The sequence below is a fragment of the Dasypus novemcinctus genome, chromosome 28 (assembly GCF_030445035.2).
Source record: "Dasypus novemcinctus isolate mDasNov1 chromosome 28, mDasNov1.1.hap2, whole genome shotgun sequence".
Classification (NCBI taxonomy): domain Eukaryota; kingdom Metazoa; phylum Chordata; class Mammalia; order Cingulata; family Dasypodidae; genus Dasypus; species Dasypus novemcinctus.
Window position 1 is genome coordinate 41423249 of NC_080700.1, and position 13132 is coordinate 41436380.

At 40.7% G+C, this 13132-nt stretch overlaps 1 protein-coding gene across 1 annotated transcript in view; it reads left to right on the forward strand.

The window, feature by feature from the left end:
• ARID1B (AT-rich interaction domain 1B) overlaps positions 1 to 13132 on the forward strand; it is a 398217-nt gene that overhangs the window by 138961 nt on the left and 246124 nt on the right. Inside the window, 1 exon segment of the mRNA XM_058289666.1 lies at positions 1076 to 1186. Coding sequence (XP_058145649.1) covers positions 1076 to 1186 — 111 coding nt within the window.

The following is a 13132-nucleotide window of genomic DNA, read 5'->3' on the forward strand; positions in this document are numbered from 1 at the left end:
ACCAGCCGTGGCTTAGGAAGCAGTGGAATTTTAAGCGTGTGCTGGGTGAGGAAAGGGTGGGGCAACAGTAGCTGTTTATAGGGTATCGACCAATAAACATGAAATTTTAAAGTAATGTTTTAGGGACTTAACAGATGTAGAACTTGCATATAATGTTTCTTTAATGCCAACACACATTTGAACTGAGTGAGGGAAAGAATTTCATTTTAAAGTGTGCTATTTTCTTTTCTCTTACTTTTCCTCTAAAATCCAAAACTAGTTCTTCAACTTTCAGTGCCAGTTAGCAGGTCCCATTCCGCCCTGCTCCTCGACCCGGGTGCAAAGGGAAGGCGAGCAGACGTGGTTCTCAGGTGCAGGTCTGCACGGGGCTGCCCTCTGGTGTCCTGCAGGGCTGGCAGGTGCGGTGCTGGGATTATGCAATGCAGTTTCACTTCAGTACTGAAACCATGCCGAATGCATCCAGGAAGGTGTTGGACCAGGTGCGAAAAAGACCACGCGGGTGACAGGTTTCTCAGACCTCAGCAGGTTTTGGGGTGTGTTTTGTCCTCTACTCTTCTTTATTGTGGTTCTCTGAAAACTGTGCCATGGGAACATATGGAATTCCAAAATGAGTTCCTTTTGGTTTTGTAGAACCCCCAGGGTATTGTGATCTCAATTACTATTTATATTGTTTTTAGGGTTATTAAGAGGGTATATTAAAAGTCCATTGATAGTGAAGTTTTCATTAATTATTTTTAACATTTCACAGGTAATACTAAAGGCAGTTTAATAAAAGTCAGACAAATTAAACAATACAACCAAAATCAGAATTAAACAATATACCTTTTATTGACTTGATACTTGGTTTGTCTCATGATAAATTGAGTTGGGAATTGTATGTATTTTTTGCTATTGATGATTCACTGCTTTTTTGTTTCTACTTCTGGTAAAGTGCTAAAGAAATGATAGCTATATGCATCTGCATAAATATAACCGTTGAAAATTTGTGATAAGCTTTTCCTACTTTTTGGCTGCTGAAGAAGCTTGTAACTCACTGAGATATTTATGAAGTGCTTTTGTATTTGTGTTCGTTTAGGACATGTCTCAGGAAGGCTATGGAACTAGGTCTCAACCTGCTATGGCCCCTGGAAAATCTAACCATGAAGACTTGAACCTAATACAACAAGAAAGACCGTCAAGTTTACCAGTAAGAAATTCATGTGCTGATTGGGAAACGAAAGTATAATGAATTAAATATTTTCAAAAGAGCTGTTGATTTTGTTTGTTCTACTTCATATTACGTTTTGGAGGAGAAATTTCCAGAGTTGAGATACATGCTGTCGTTTCTTCACTTCTTTAGAACGTAATTCTTGAGGAGCCGTGCAGGCCTGGGTATGTCAGCTCTCGTTTGGGGCGTCTCTGCGTCCAGGCGTCCTCTGCGGGGTCGGCCTGGCTGGCCGGTTTTGTGTACAGGCAGTTATTGCTGTTGTGCAATGGAGCTTTCCTTAGCCCGGTGCTCTCTGGTAGTAACACAGACCAGGGGCCAGTGTAAGAGCCGACACTTACAAAGACCTTCCCCCTTTGGCCAAGGGTGTGAGTGATGAGATAAGGCACTCAACAGGAGTTTGGGTTTCTTAGTTAATGAGTAATCACTCAGTCTCTTTTTTTATTTACCAAAAAGTAAGTATTGTAATTTAACGTTTGAACAAGCAGCTTATAAAATATTTCTACCAGCAAATAGTTTGTGGTGATTAGGGTATATACTGAAATCAGAAGTGGCTATGTTATAGAGTGTCATAGTTAATTTGCTTTTTTTAAAATAGGGAACCTAATTTAAGTGACGCTTTCTTTATAAATGAAAAGGATAAATTTATACAAATAAGTATTTTTACATTTATTTCTTTGTTAAAATATTCTGATTTGAAGAATTATTGTTATTGCTTACTCTCTTTTAGAAAGATTTGCTTAAGTTGGGAGTTCAGGCTGGACATAGCTTTTATTTGAATTTCAAGTATGTTTGCATTAAGTAAGATGTATTGTATTAGCTCTCAACCTGTGAGAACAGGCATGTGTAATGAACGCTGTACTTGGCATTTGGCGTGTACACCCTACCCGTTTTTAAGGTCTGTGTGAGCCTTAGGGAAGAAGGTAAGTGATGACTCCAGAGTGGACACTATCTTTGACTCTTTTGCACATTTTTCTTTTTGAAACCCTAGTTTTTTATAGCTTTTGTTTCTCTGGTGGAAGGCAGTGAAGTCCTTTTGTTTTCATTCTGTAGTGTTATTGGAGAATTGATTGTCTACTTATTTTGTGTTTGAAGGAATCTGAAAGGTTAAAAGATGTTGGGTGCTGTGTTTTATCCTCCAAGCTTTTTTTCTTTTGCAAATAGTTCAGGACTCTGTGAGTATATAGTGTGTGTGCACGTGGGTGTGTGCTGTTGATGAGCGCATTTGGTGAATATTTGGAAATTGGCTTGTGGTTTTACGAAATTTAAATTGACTCGTGGAGAGCAGGTAGACAGTGAGGTCTACTTTTTTCCTCCACTTATTTGTGCTATGGGACATTACAATTTTTCTGTGTTTCCCAGGGAAGCTCAACTTTGTAGGTTTGTCAATTGCAGGTGATTTGTTTTGTGATACAGGATGGAAAATACGTCGTATCCTGACAAATTTTCAGTTGGCTACTGGAGCAGGGATAGAAATATTTTGGGAATTGAACTATTGTATGCATCAATAGTTTACATTTTTTCTGAGTCGTTGCGTTTATATTTAGTATCTAGATACTGGCTTGCTGTCCTCCTTTATGTTTATCTTGCCTACTTTCCAAGATGATTTAAGGTTGTTTATAACAGAGAAGTTTCTTAGAAAGATGGTTAAAGGAAAGTACCTTAATTTGTATTTTCTTTCTTTCTTGTAATTCAAGGATAGGTAAGATTTTGATCGACTCAGTAACGCTTGAAGTACATTTCAGTAATCTCTTAGAGCAAAGCTTCCAGGTTTTACCAAGTTTCCAAGTTCTATGGTGCATATACAGAAGTATCAGTTATTGACTAAAGGGCAGCTGATGTACCTAAACTGTACCCAGTCTGTAAGGAGAAAAATGTGCTTTATTTAAATGAATTTTAACTTAATCACTGTTCCTTCACCAGTACTTCGTATGTGTAGAACAGTTCTCTATGGTGTTTATAAATATTTTTTTGTACACAATTAAGAAAATTATCATTTTGAAGAAAGATTTGGGTGTTCTGTTATGGCTGTAATCTGTGTATTATGGCATTACTTTAAAACAATATTTAAATTCTCTAACTTGGCTAAGTTAATACTGTTGATGTTTTCCTTGATGGTATATTTTTATCACATCTGAATTTGCTCTTGGATCCTTCGTTGATATACTCTTAGCCTACTATGTTGTTTCTTTCCAAGTATCAGGGAATGGAGGTGGCTTAAGCAATTAGGCTCCTCCCTCCCACATTGGAGGTGCCGGGTTCAGTTCCCGGTGCCTTCTAAAGAAAAACAGAAGATGCACAGACACAGCAAGTGCAAACAATGAGGGGATGGGGAGAAATAAATAAAATAGATCTAAGTATCAATGGTAAAAATTTTGTCTTTCTATTTGTTTATGACAGTTCATCGTATTTATAATTTGTAATTTAATCATTTAGAACTCAGTAAATTGTGGGTCTCTCTTATGATCTGCACCGTTTTTCAATGTGATATTAGATTGTAATGTGGCATAATTATTAGGTCTTTGACTATTATAATGGACTCAGGCCTAACCTGAATAAGAGAAAGCTAAACAGCTTCCCCCTAAAAATGTCCATTTATTTTTATACCTCTTAATCATACTGCTTCCTCCCTGTTGAGAGACTTTAGCTTAAAAATAGATATTATCGTTATTAAGAAACCTTAGCTTATAGCACATGATACCAAAATTAATTGGAAGAATTCTCTGAATATTATTACTTAAAATTTGAACACATTCTGTAGTTTTCTCTGCCTCTAACTTGGATACGAAATGAAGTCAACATTTTAGTAAAAGACAGTGGAAAATCTAAAGGGGGATGGTTTGCTAACACTTTTACTTCATAAGCTTGCATATATTTCAGTTTTCATTCTAAGATAACCCCCAGAACGATTGAAGATGCTTTTTGTTGACTCTTTTGTTACATTTCCATCTCTCGTGGAATTTATTTTTTATCCTTTTTATTAGTTATTTTTTTGTCTTGGCTCCCCCTATTAGACCAGGATCTTTTCAGAGTATTTATGTGTTTTTTAATTTGTTATCCCAGTATATATATGCCTGATAGGATTTATGTGAAGACCTGCCTACTTTTCAGCTCATTCTTCCTCTAGGTTCGAGAAAGGGAACTTTTTCATGTTATTGACATTGGGAGAACCCATGTTCTCCAGATGCTCGTGATTGAAATCGGGGAGATATGTTTTAGCAGGGTGTTGTTTTTCTTAAGACTGATTTCTTTTATTATATAGTGACATTTGAGTTTTACCTTGGTAAACTTAAGCTTCAAGAAGAGAAGTGATTCTTTGAACAAGAGAAAAAGGTTTTTTTTTCCTTGTTTTAAGCAAAATAGTGCCGCCGCCCCTCCCCCGCCCCCCCGCAAGGATCTAAAGAGTTGTTAATATTCCTCAGTTTAGAAATAACTAATTGTTTTTTTTCTGCAGAGAGGCCTGCCACCAATTTTGTATGTGAGATAGCTGGGTCCACTAGTCCGTGGAGCTAAGCCAGACTACAGGCACTTGGCAGCCGAGTTCCAGCAGCTTTTAAGAATAGACTGCTTTCCATGACTTTGTCAAAAATGTATATTAATAAATACTGGCTCTTCTAGAAGGCCCGTCGTGTAATTCAAAACTTTTTTCTGCACTGTTTTCCTTAAATAGTAAATATCTGAAGATGTTGACATGAAAAGGGTTTTTGATCTTTTTCAGTTAACTAAAAAATCCTAAATCTCATGGGGAATAGTGCTTATGGCACTTTTGTTGAGTTCGCAATTAGGAGGAAATACTGCACTTTAGACAAAACATATGTTTTTTGGCCCTTTGTGAGAAAGGAAAGAGGTAGTAAATGCTGTTTTTCCTTTGAGATAGAGGGTGTTAAACAGGATATTGGAAGCCTGAAAGAGAATGGTTGGAAAACTGTTATTACCAAGAATACTTTTTGGGGGCTAAGGCATTAGCAACAGAGCATACGAAGCTGTGCCTTTAATGAGAGAAGGATACTTATTCTTTGTGTGTAGGTTTGCTTAATTTTGTTTGTACAGTTTTTAATGACATGTTCATTAGGGACAAAATCACGTAATTTTGAAGCGTACATGATCATCAATGACACGACAGTATGGACATTTTATATATATTCGATGATATCGTTCCTGTGATTCTTTGGAAAAAGCTTAGATGAAGCATCTTTTTAACCCAAATTCTATTTTTCATCAAGTCCTCAACCCAGTTAAGGATGTAAATTGTTAAGACTAGCTTGTGCTAGTTGGCAGATTTTTGTGAAAGTTAAACTCTGCCAGTAAGAATTAGATGTATGGCTGCTGAATGAACTCTTTCCAAACTTTTTTATTTGTGTCTCGAACTCCAGACTTAAATGGTTCTCATTAATAGATTAAGAATGTAACTATCTTCCATTGATTGATCTTTCTGCAATTATTCTGAATGTTTAAGAAATTACAAGTTAATGAAAGGGAAGTCTACTCCACTGTCAATGTTTGCTTCTGTGTTCCAGGGTGGATAATCCCCATGTGCAACTGAATTTATTGTCAGTGTTCTCTTAATGTTACTGGAGTATCTTGAACTTTGGCATTTTAGAAGAAATATTTCAAGATTCTGAAGTGGAAACCATAAAAAGTGAGCACCCCTTTGTAAGTGGGGAGCGATAGGCTCTCAGATTTTTCATCACGTGCCATTCCATAACTGACGGCACGCAGTTTGAAGTTGTGGGAAAGTTTTAAAGGTGTTGTGCAGGACTTGGGTTTCTTACCTAGGACTTATTGTGTTGGGGAGATTCCATGCGATACCCAGCTCTTGAGAAGACTATGAAAGGATTTTACTTGAAGTCCTCATTCATAAAAAGTGGTCACGATTAGGACAGATGTTTGTTTTCCAATGCAGATTATTTCCTTAAAATGGAATGGTCTATATTTTTACCCTCCCAAGTGTTCTTCGTTATACTGGCCATCAGTTTGAAAATAGAGGGTTTGACTTAAACTTAAGTAAGGTAAGAAGTAGTGGGAAGTGGGAGGTATGTTTCTCTCTCGCTTAGAAAACAATCCTCCACTTAAATATTTGTTCTGTAAATGAATATTCAGTAAAACCTCAGCAATCTGGAATTCTTCCAGGACAAACCAGACTAAATAGATGGAAAGTCTGAATAAATTAATATTTAAAAGGAACTAGACTTTGCTTTTAAATAACTGTAGTTTTTGTGTGAAAAGTGTTTCTGAATTGGCATCTTCTGTTCTGTTATTGTAAGTGGGTAATTCTAAAATCATTATAGCTGGGTTATTTGGTTAGTGGCAGTGTTTTTGTTTTTTGTTTTTTAATTGTTTATAAGCATGATAAGCATGTCCCTTGCAAACTTTTTTCACATAATTTTCTGAAGATTTAAAATATGGGGGAAAATGAATTTCAACCTATTTTATGTGACTGCCAATTAGTTCCAAAACACTAGTGAATGGGGTACAATAGGAAAAAAAAACAACATTAGAGCTTAAGAAAGACCATGAGGTAAGTGGTAAGCAGGGTGCTGGTTTTGATGCTGGAAGGACAGCTCGTCTGTGGTTGATACATGAGGCTCACTGAACACGCCGTCCTGACTGTGGCTCATCCCTGCCAGTGGGAAGTCAGTGCACAGATGCTGCCCCAGAGGTGGAGACACTGGCCCTGGGCCACCGCCCTCCAGGGGCCTGTGTGGGGCAGGAGCCCCTGCTGTGGCCGTCCAGGGCCACCCGCAGAGAGGCGACTCGAGGGTGGACGGGGGCAAGGCCGGAAAGCCTGAGGAGAGTCATGGCTGTGGGCCTTGGGAGGGAGAGGTTGTCGGGACTGGGGCTCCTTGATGGCTTTTTGTTCTGTTTTGTTTTTGTTTTTTAAGATTTATTTATTTATTTATTTATTTCTCTCCCCTTCCCCGCCCCCCACCCCGGTTGTCTGTTCTGTGTGTCTATTTGCTGCGTTGTCTTCTTTGTCCGCTTTTGTTGTTGTCAGCGGCACGGAAATCTGTGTCTCTTTTTGTTGTGTCATCTTGTTGTATCAGCTCTCCGTGTGTGCGGCGCTCTGCGGCTCTCCTTACGGGGCGCACTCCTTGCGCGTGGGGCTCCCCTACGCGGGGGACACCCCTGCGTGGCACGGCGCTCCTTGCACGCATCAGCACTGCGCATGGGCCAGCGCGCCACACGGGTCAAGGAGGCCCGGGGTTTGAACTGTGGACCTCCCGTGTGGTAGACAGATGCCCTGTCCACTGGGCCAAGTCTGCCACCCTCTGTTTCGTTTTAAGCTACTACTAGAATGGAAAAATTGCCGTGATGTCCCGACCATAACCCTCCGCTTCTGTTTCTCCAAGTCCACGCTCCTATGTCTACAGCAGTCAGCCTGCTCTGGGGGCCACGCGGGATGGACCGCGGCATGCACTGAGGGCAGATTACTTTAGGGGGAAATGGGGCTTGGTGCACAGATGTCCACTTTGCAGGTGACCAGAGAGGAACACAGCTGTGTAACTGGGGGTGTATAACCAGCAGAGGCGCATGGTGGTGTTTGTGGACTGGTTATTTGCTTTTATGTTCCTTTTTGGCTAGAAGTAACTACTTTTAATATTTACTGTCAGTTTAGGAGAGAAAACAAATATATGTAAAGAAGGTCTTTACCTGAGAATGAAATTCTATTCTTTTCTCACAATGTAGTGTTTGAGAGGTGTCTCTCTCTCTCTCTCTTTTTTCTTTTGCCTTCTCTAAATTGTTGTAAAATAACTGAATGATCTTGTTTTCCTTTGTTTGGGTCAAGAAATTTTAGCTGAAAATTGTTACTGTGTGAAAGAAGATTATTGACTCGACAAGCCTTCAATTTTCTGTGAATAACACTCCCACCCTCTAGCTTCAGGAACATGCCGTGCATGCATTCTATTTTAAAATACAGACTGTAATTTAAAACAGGCAGTTTGATGCCCCACTGAACTTTGTTTAAGCCTGGAATAAAAGAGGAGAAAAAAGCTTTAAAGACACAAAAAAAGTTACTAAGCTTTCTCAGCCACTTCCTCCATAATGCATTAGATTAAAAAATATTTTTTTTTTTCCAGGTCCTATTGTTATTTCTTTACCCAGGACCTAAAATTCACCTATTTCAGATTATGGATTGGGCATCTCTTCAGTTTATTTCATTATTTGGGCTATCATTTGAAGTTATTTACAGTATTCATTTGTGATAGAACCTGTGGCTTGTATTTGTGTGTGTTGTATATATTCAGTGCATTTGTGAACACTAGTCTGAAATATATAAATTTTAGCATTCATTTATTGATAGCTGATTTTCCAGAATTCCCTTGATTTCAACGATACCTGATTATTAGACCAGAATGATATAAATATTTAACTGCAGTATTTATTTACTGTCAGGTCATTTTAAGGCTGAGGAGTTGGAAGTGGTTTATCTCGCTTGCCCTGTTTTATTTCCCCTCCCGGACTGTAACGGATAGCTCACGATTCCTTGCATGGAAGGCAGCACTGCTCAGAGAGTGTTCTTTGGGGGGAGACTGTCCCAGTCTTGCGGGGCCTTGGCCAAGGCTCTCGTCTCAGGCATTTGTGTCTGTCCTCCGGCCCCGGCTTCCCTCCCTGAAAGACTTAGGATATGCATGTAAAACACCCCGATGGCGATGGCCCCCTTCTCTCGCAGCCCCGTGGGCGTCCGGTGGTCCGCGTGGCCCTGGTGGGCTTCTTTCCACTGTGTGGGGAAACGGGACGGGGCGGCTTCTGGGGTGCCGTCACGGAGCAGGCATCTGTGGCCTCGGGAACCCGGGCAGCCTGCCCGTCTGGACGTCCCAGCACGGGGACGTTTGTGTGGGGAAGGCGGGAAGCGCCTAGCGGAGCGCCTGCTGAGCCAGGGCCTCCTGGCAGCCCATTTTACTCACGGTGGTGGAAGGAGGCAGCAGGGTCTGCCCTCACTTCTTTTTTTTTAAAATTTTTTCTTCTCTCCCCATTCCCCCTCCCCTCCAGTTGCCTGCTCTGTGTCCATTCGCTGTGTGTTCCTCTGTGTCCACTTGCATTCTTGTCAGTGGCACCGGGAATCTGTGTTGCTTTTTGTTGTGTCATCTTGTGTCAGCTCTCCATGTATGCAGCTCCACTCCCGGGCAGGCCGCGCTCTTTTTGCGTGGGGTAGCTCTCCTTGAGGGGCACACTCCTTGCGCGTGGGGCTCCCCTACGCCGGGAACAGCCCTGCGTGGCACAGCACTCCTTGCGCACATCAGCACTGTGCGTGGGCCAGCTTCACACGGGTCAAGGAGGCCCGGGGTTTGAACCGCAGACCTCCCATGTGGTAGGCGGACGCTCTATCCATTGGGCCAAATCCACTTCTCGTTTTAAAGCTTGTTTCATAGGGATGAATGGTCAGTCACTGGACACTGGGACTGCCAGTAAGGGATGACTGAAAACACCCTGGCAGGCAGCTCGGGGGCCGGAGGCAGAGCCCCTTTGCCAGCCGGGGCTTTCTGGCCCCCGCCCCGCCTGCACAAAGCCAGGTCTTTATTGTGGCTACCGGGACTTTTAGATTACCAGGGTAGGTGAGTTGCACCATGCCTTTTATTTGCACAAAGCTTTCGTTTTCAGATGTCTCTTTTATCACTGGAGGCAGAGGAAAACCTGGGGAGGCGGTTTTATTATCTCAGGGATGAAGCTGAAACACACTCTCAAAAGTGATGGCAGTTAGAATGCAGAGGAAGAAAATTATTGTCCCAGGGAGGGATGAAGGATGGGTTCCCTTGAGGTATCCAAAGCAGGGAAATTGTAGTGGGGAGATGGTTTAGAGGGAGAAAATAACACCAGAGAGTTTTTGAGATTAAAGCAAGGCCTGGATTATTTTGCTTGAATTCTAAATTTCCTAAAAGGAAGCGATTCATCTTTGCTACTGAAGCTTTATTTTTCTGTAATTCTTTATAAAAGAGGGAAAACATTGTCATAGATAGGAATGGATGTTGAAGGAGTGTTAGCATTACCCATAACTCTACATTCCATTTAAATTCTTGAAGGTGACATGAAGATCAATAAGGGAATTTAAATACTCTTCTCTTGTAGCAGGTTTTGGATATGTAGCTCAACAGCTTACCAGAGTGTTTCTACCTCTTAGTTAGACTGAGACAAAATGCAGTCTCCAGAAATAAATGGGACTATGTGTGTAGTTGCATTAGGCTTCCTGGCTGCTCTCACTTTCTGTGCTTTCAGGATCATACCCTAAGCCTTCATCCTACTGTGTTCCTTGGTAGGGACAGGTTACTCTATATTGCTTTGTTTGGTATACATTTGAATGGTTTACACTATGTTCTTGTAGCATTAATTCATTTTGGAGGAAAATTCTAACTTAATTTATTTCGTTATAATTTCTCCTTTGCACCCTTTTATAGGTATGTGCATTGGATAGCATAGTATAAAAGGGTGTGTGAACATGTGGGGGTGAGGGGACCTGGTTTTAATATACTATTTTTTTGAAATACCGTGTTATCTTTTATTTCGTAAAAATGGTTTACCACTTTTTTTGTGTGATCTAGTTGAATCACTGCAGAGGAAATGGGGCCCCAGAGATTTTCTCCTGAATTATGAAGGGATACTTTCTTTCCTTTTCTTCCTTCCTTTTTCCCTTTTTCCAATCAAACCCTGCTACCCCATTCCCCCCCCCCCCTTTTTTTTTAAGCCCTAAAGTATCATTTCATTCCCTGCACAAAGAGCAAAGGTTTTGGTTTAGGTTTAGGGGTGAAGAAAAACACTTTTAATTTAACTTGTAAAATCAAATCCTTTTTTTAAATAGCTGAAGATGGAAGACATGTAATTGGGAAGGACAGTTAACAAAATGAGAAAATAAAAAAGAATAATAAATATATGTGGATTTACATATTTAATTGGTTCAGATATCAGATTGTTTTGTTTTTTTTTAGTTCTAATTCCAAGATAGGAAAATGAAGACTCACAAGTAACAGAAAATGTGCCTACAATAAATACATTAGTGCAGTTGTAGTCAGGCTCTAGCTCATTCCATTTTAGCAGCTAGAGTGCACCTACTCCCGAAAAGATACCACACCTGAGTGTTCTCATAAACGTAAATTGTAACAACTAAGACTTTCTCACCTTTAAGTAAAAACTATTTTCCCTGTTTTGATTAAAATTATGAGTGTTCTTGAATAAATGGGGGATGTATTCAAATTTCCCCAAGTGTTTTTGTGATTCATGGTTACTGCATTTTATGGTTTTCCTTAGCTAGCATGGTTAAATATTGACACCCTCAAGGCACAAGATCTCAGTTTACAAAGAAAAATTCAATTACATTTAACAAGCTCTCATGGATTGTCTCCCATGTCTAAGAGTAGATGTTGGGATAAAGAAAAATAAGTAAAAATTTACATTATTTTCACTAGCCTGTTAGTGTTGGTTCTTTTTTGTAAGATATTCAGCATGAAGAAAGGAAATCAACAATAAAAAATAGCTATTTTCAGGATGCCTGTTATTTTAAAAATATTTTAACATATTTTCTCATTTTATCTTCAGAGAGTCATCTACATATAGTTGCAAAATTTGTACTTACAGCATGTGTAATTTCACAGAAGCTTTTGCCATGTTGTGGAAGTCTTGAACATTTAAAAATATAAAAGCAGTTTTGGCTGTGTCAAAATAATGTTTGTACAAGATGTTCAGGTGGCATTTAGTCATGTATTGCCAGGGCTCTTGGCTTGTGGGGAAGGAGAGCACTGCCTGCCAACACTTAAAAATACCTGCTGTTGGCTTTCTTGGTTAAGGATATTATTACTACTACTACTACTACTACTACTTTTCACCTGGGCTTAGTGTTGGTGTTTTTTAAACAGGTATGAGAACAAGACATTAAAGTTCCAGCCATCTCTGATGCAGTTCTGGCCTGTGTTTGGGGCATCAGATTCTGAACCCTGTGTCTAAGCAAGCGAGTGATGACTCACCAGGTGCACTTACAGGTGCTGTCAGCTCCCTGGCGCAGGTGCTCCTCGCCCTTCGCGTGTACACGGGATAGTAGAACATACACCAGACCCTCGGGCAGGACTTGCCACGTACCCGTGTGCTCGGTAAACCTCGCTTCTGGCCCTGTCCTTGCCCTCCTGCCATGGCCTGTGGTTGCGAGTGCATCTCTCTTCACCAAGACTGCGCAAGGAGAACCGTGGCCGAGGAGGACGCTGTCGAGCCGCAGAGACCTGCCACCCTGCGGAAGCTTGTCTCGTTGACTCCGGCCTGCGCCCTGGGGTCCCAGCGCCAAGGACCGCTGTGGACATGGGGCGTGTTGGTGTGACCACTGCCGGATGCCCTGCATCCCTTTTGTTTTGTAGTTCTTATTTGCTGTTTACCACGCAACAAAAAGAATAAGAAGATGAGAAAATACAGTTTCCCAGTATCATGCTGTGCCTTTTGATTTGTTTAGGCCCTGCAGACTAGAGTGTGGGTGGTGGGTGGGGGCAGCGGGGACAAAACCTCAGGGTCAGCTCAGTGTGAAGAATTACCGACATTAGTGTAGATAACTCAGGCACTAATTTTACCTGCCGGTTTTGTGCATATCTGCACTCCCCTCATTATTATCAGATTTGTACAGGTGGGTAGCAAAATGGCAATAATGATTTGAGTTTACTTTTTTCTTTCCAACTTGTATTATCACTGAGTAGTGAAATTCCCTAAAAGAAGACAGAAAAGGAAAACAAGACGTCAGTGAAGGGGTGGATAGAAATCTACTTTGCTTGCAGTAAAGTCTGTCTTCCATAAGCTGTTTAGATTTCTCAAAGGGTTTTCAGATTTCCGAGACAGATAACCACGTAAACCACTGTACTGATAATAAATCTTTAGTGAAGACTTAAGGTGGTGAATCAGGTAATATAACTTTAGGAACCCTTTTGATAAACAGATTGGTAGTTATTTTCCTAAGTCTCAATT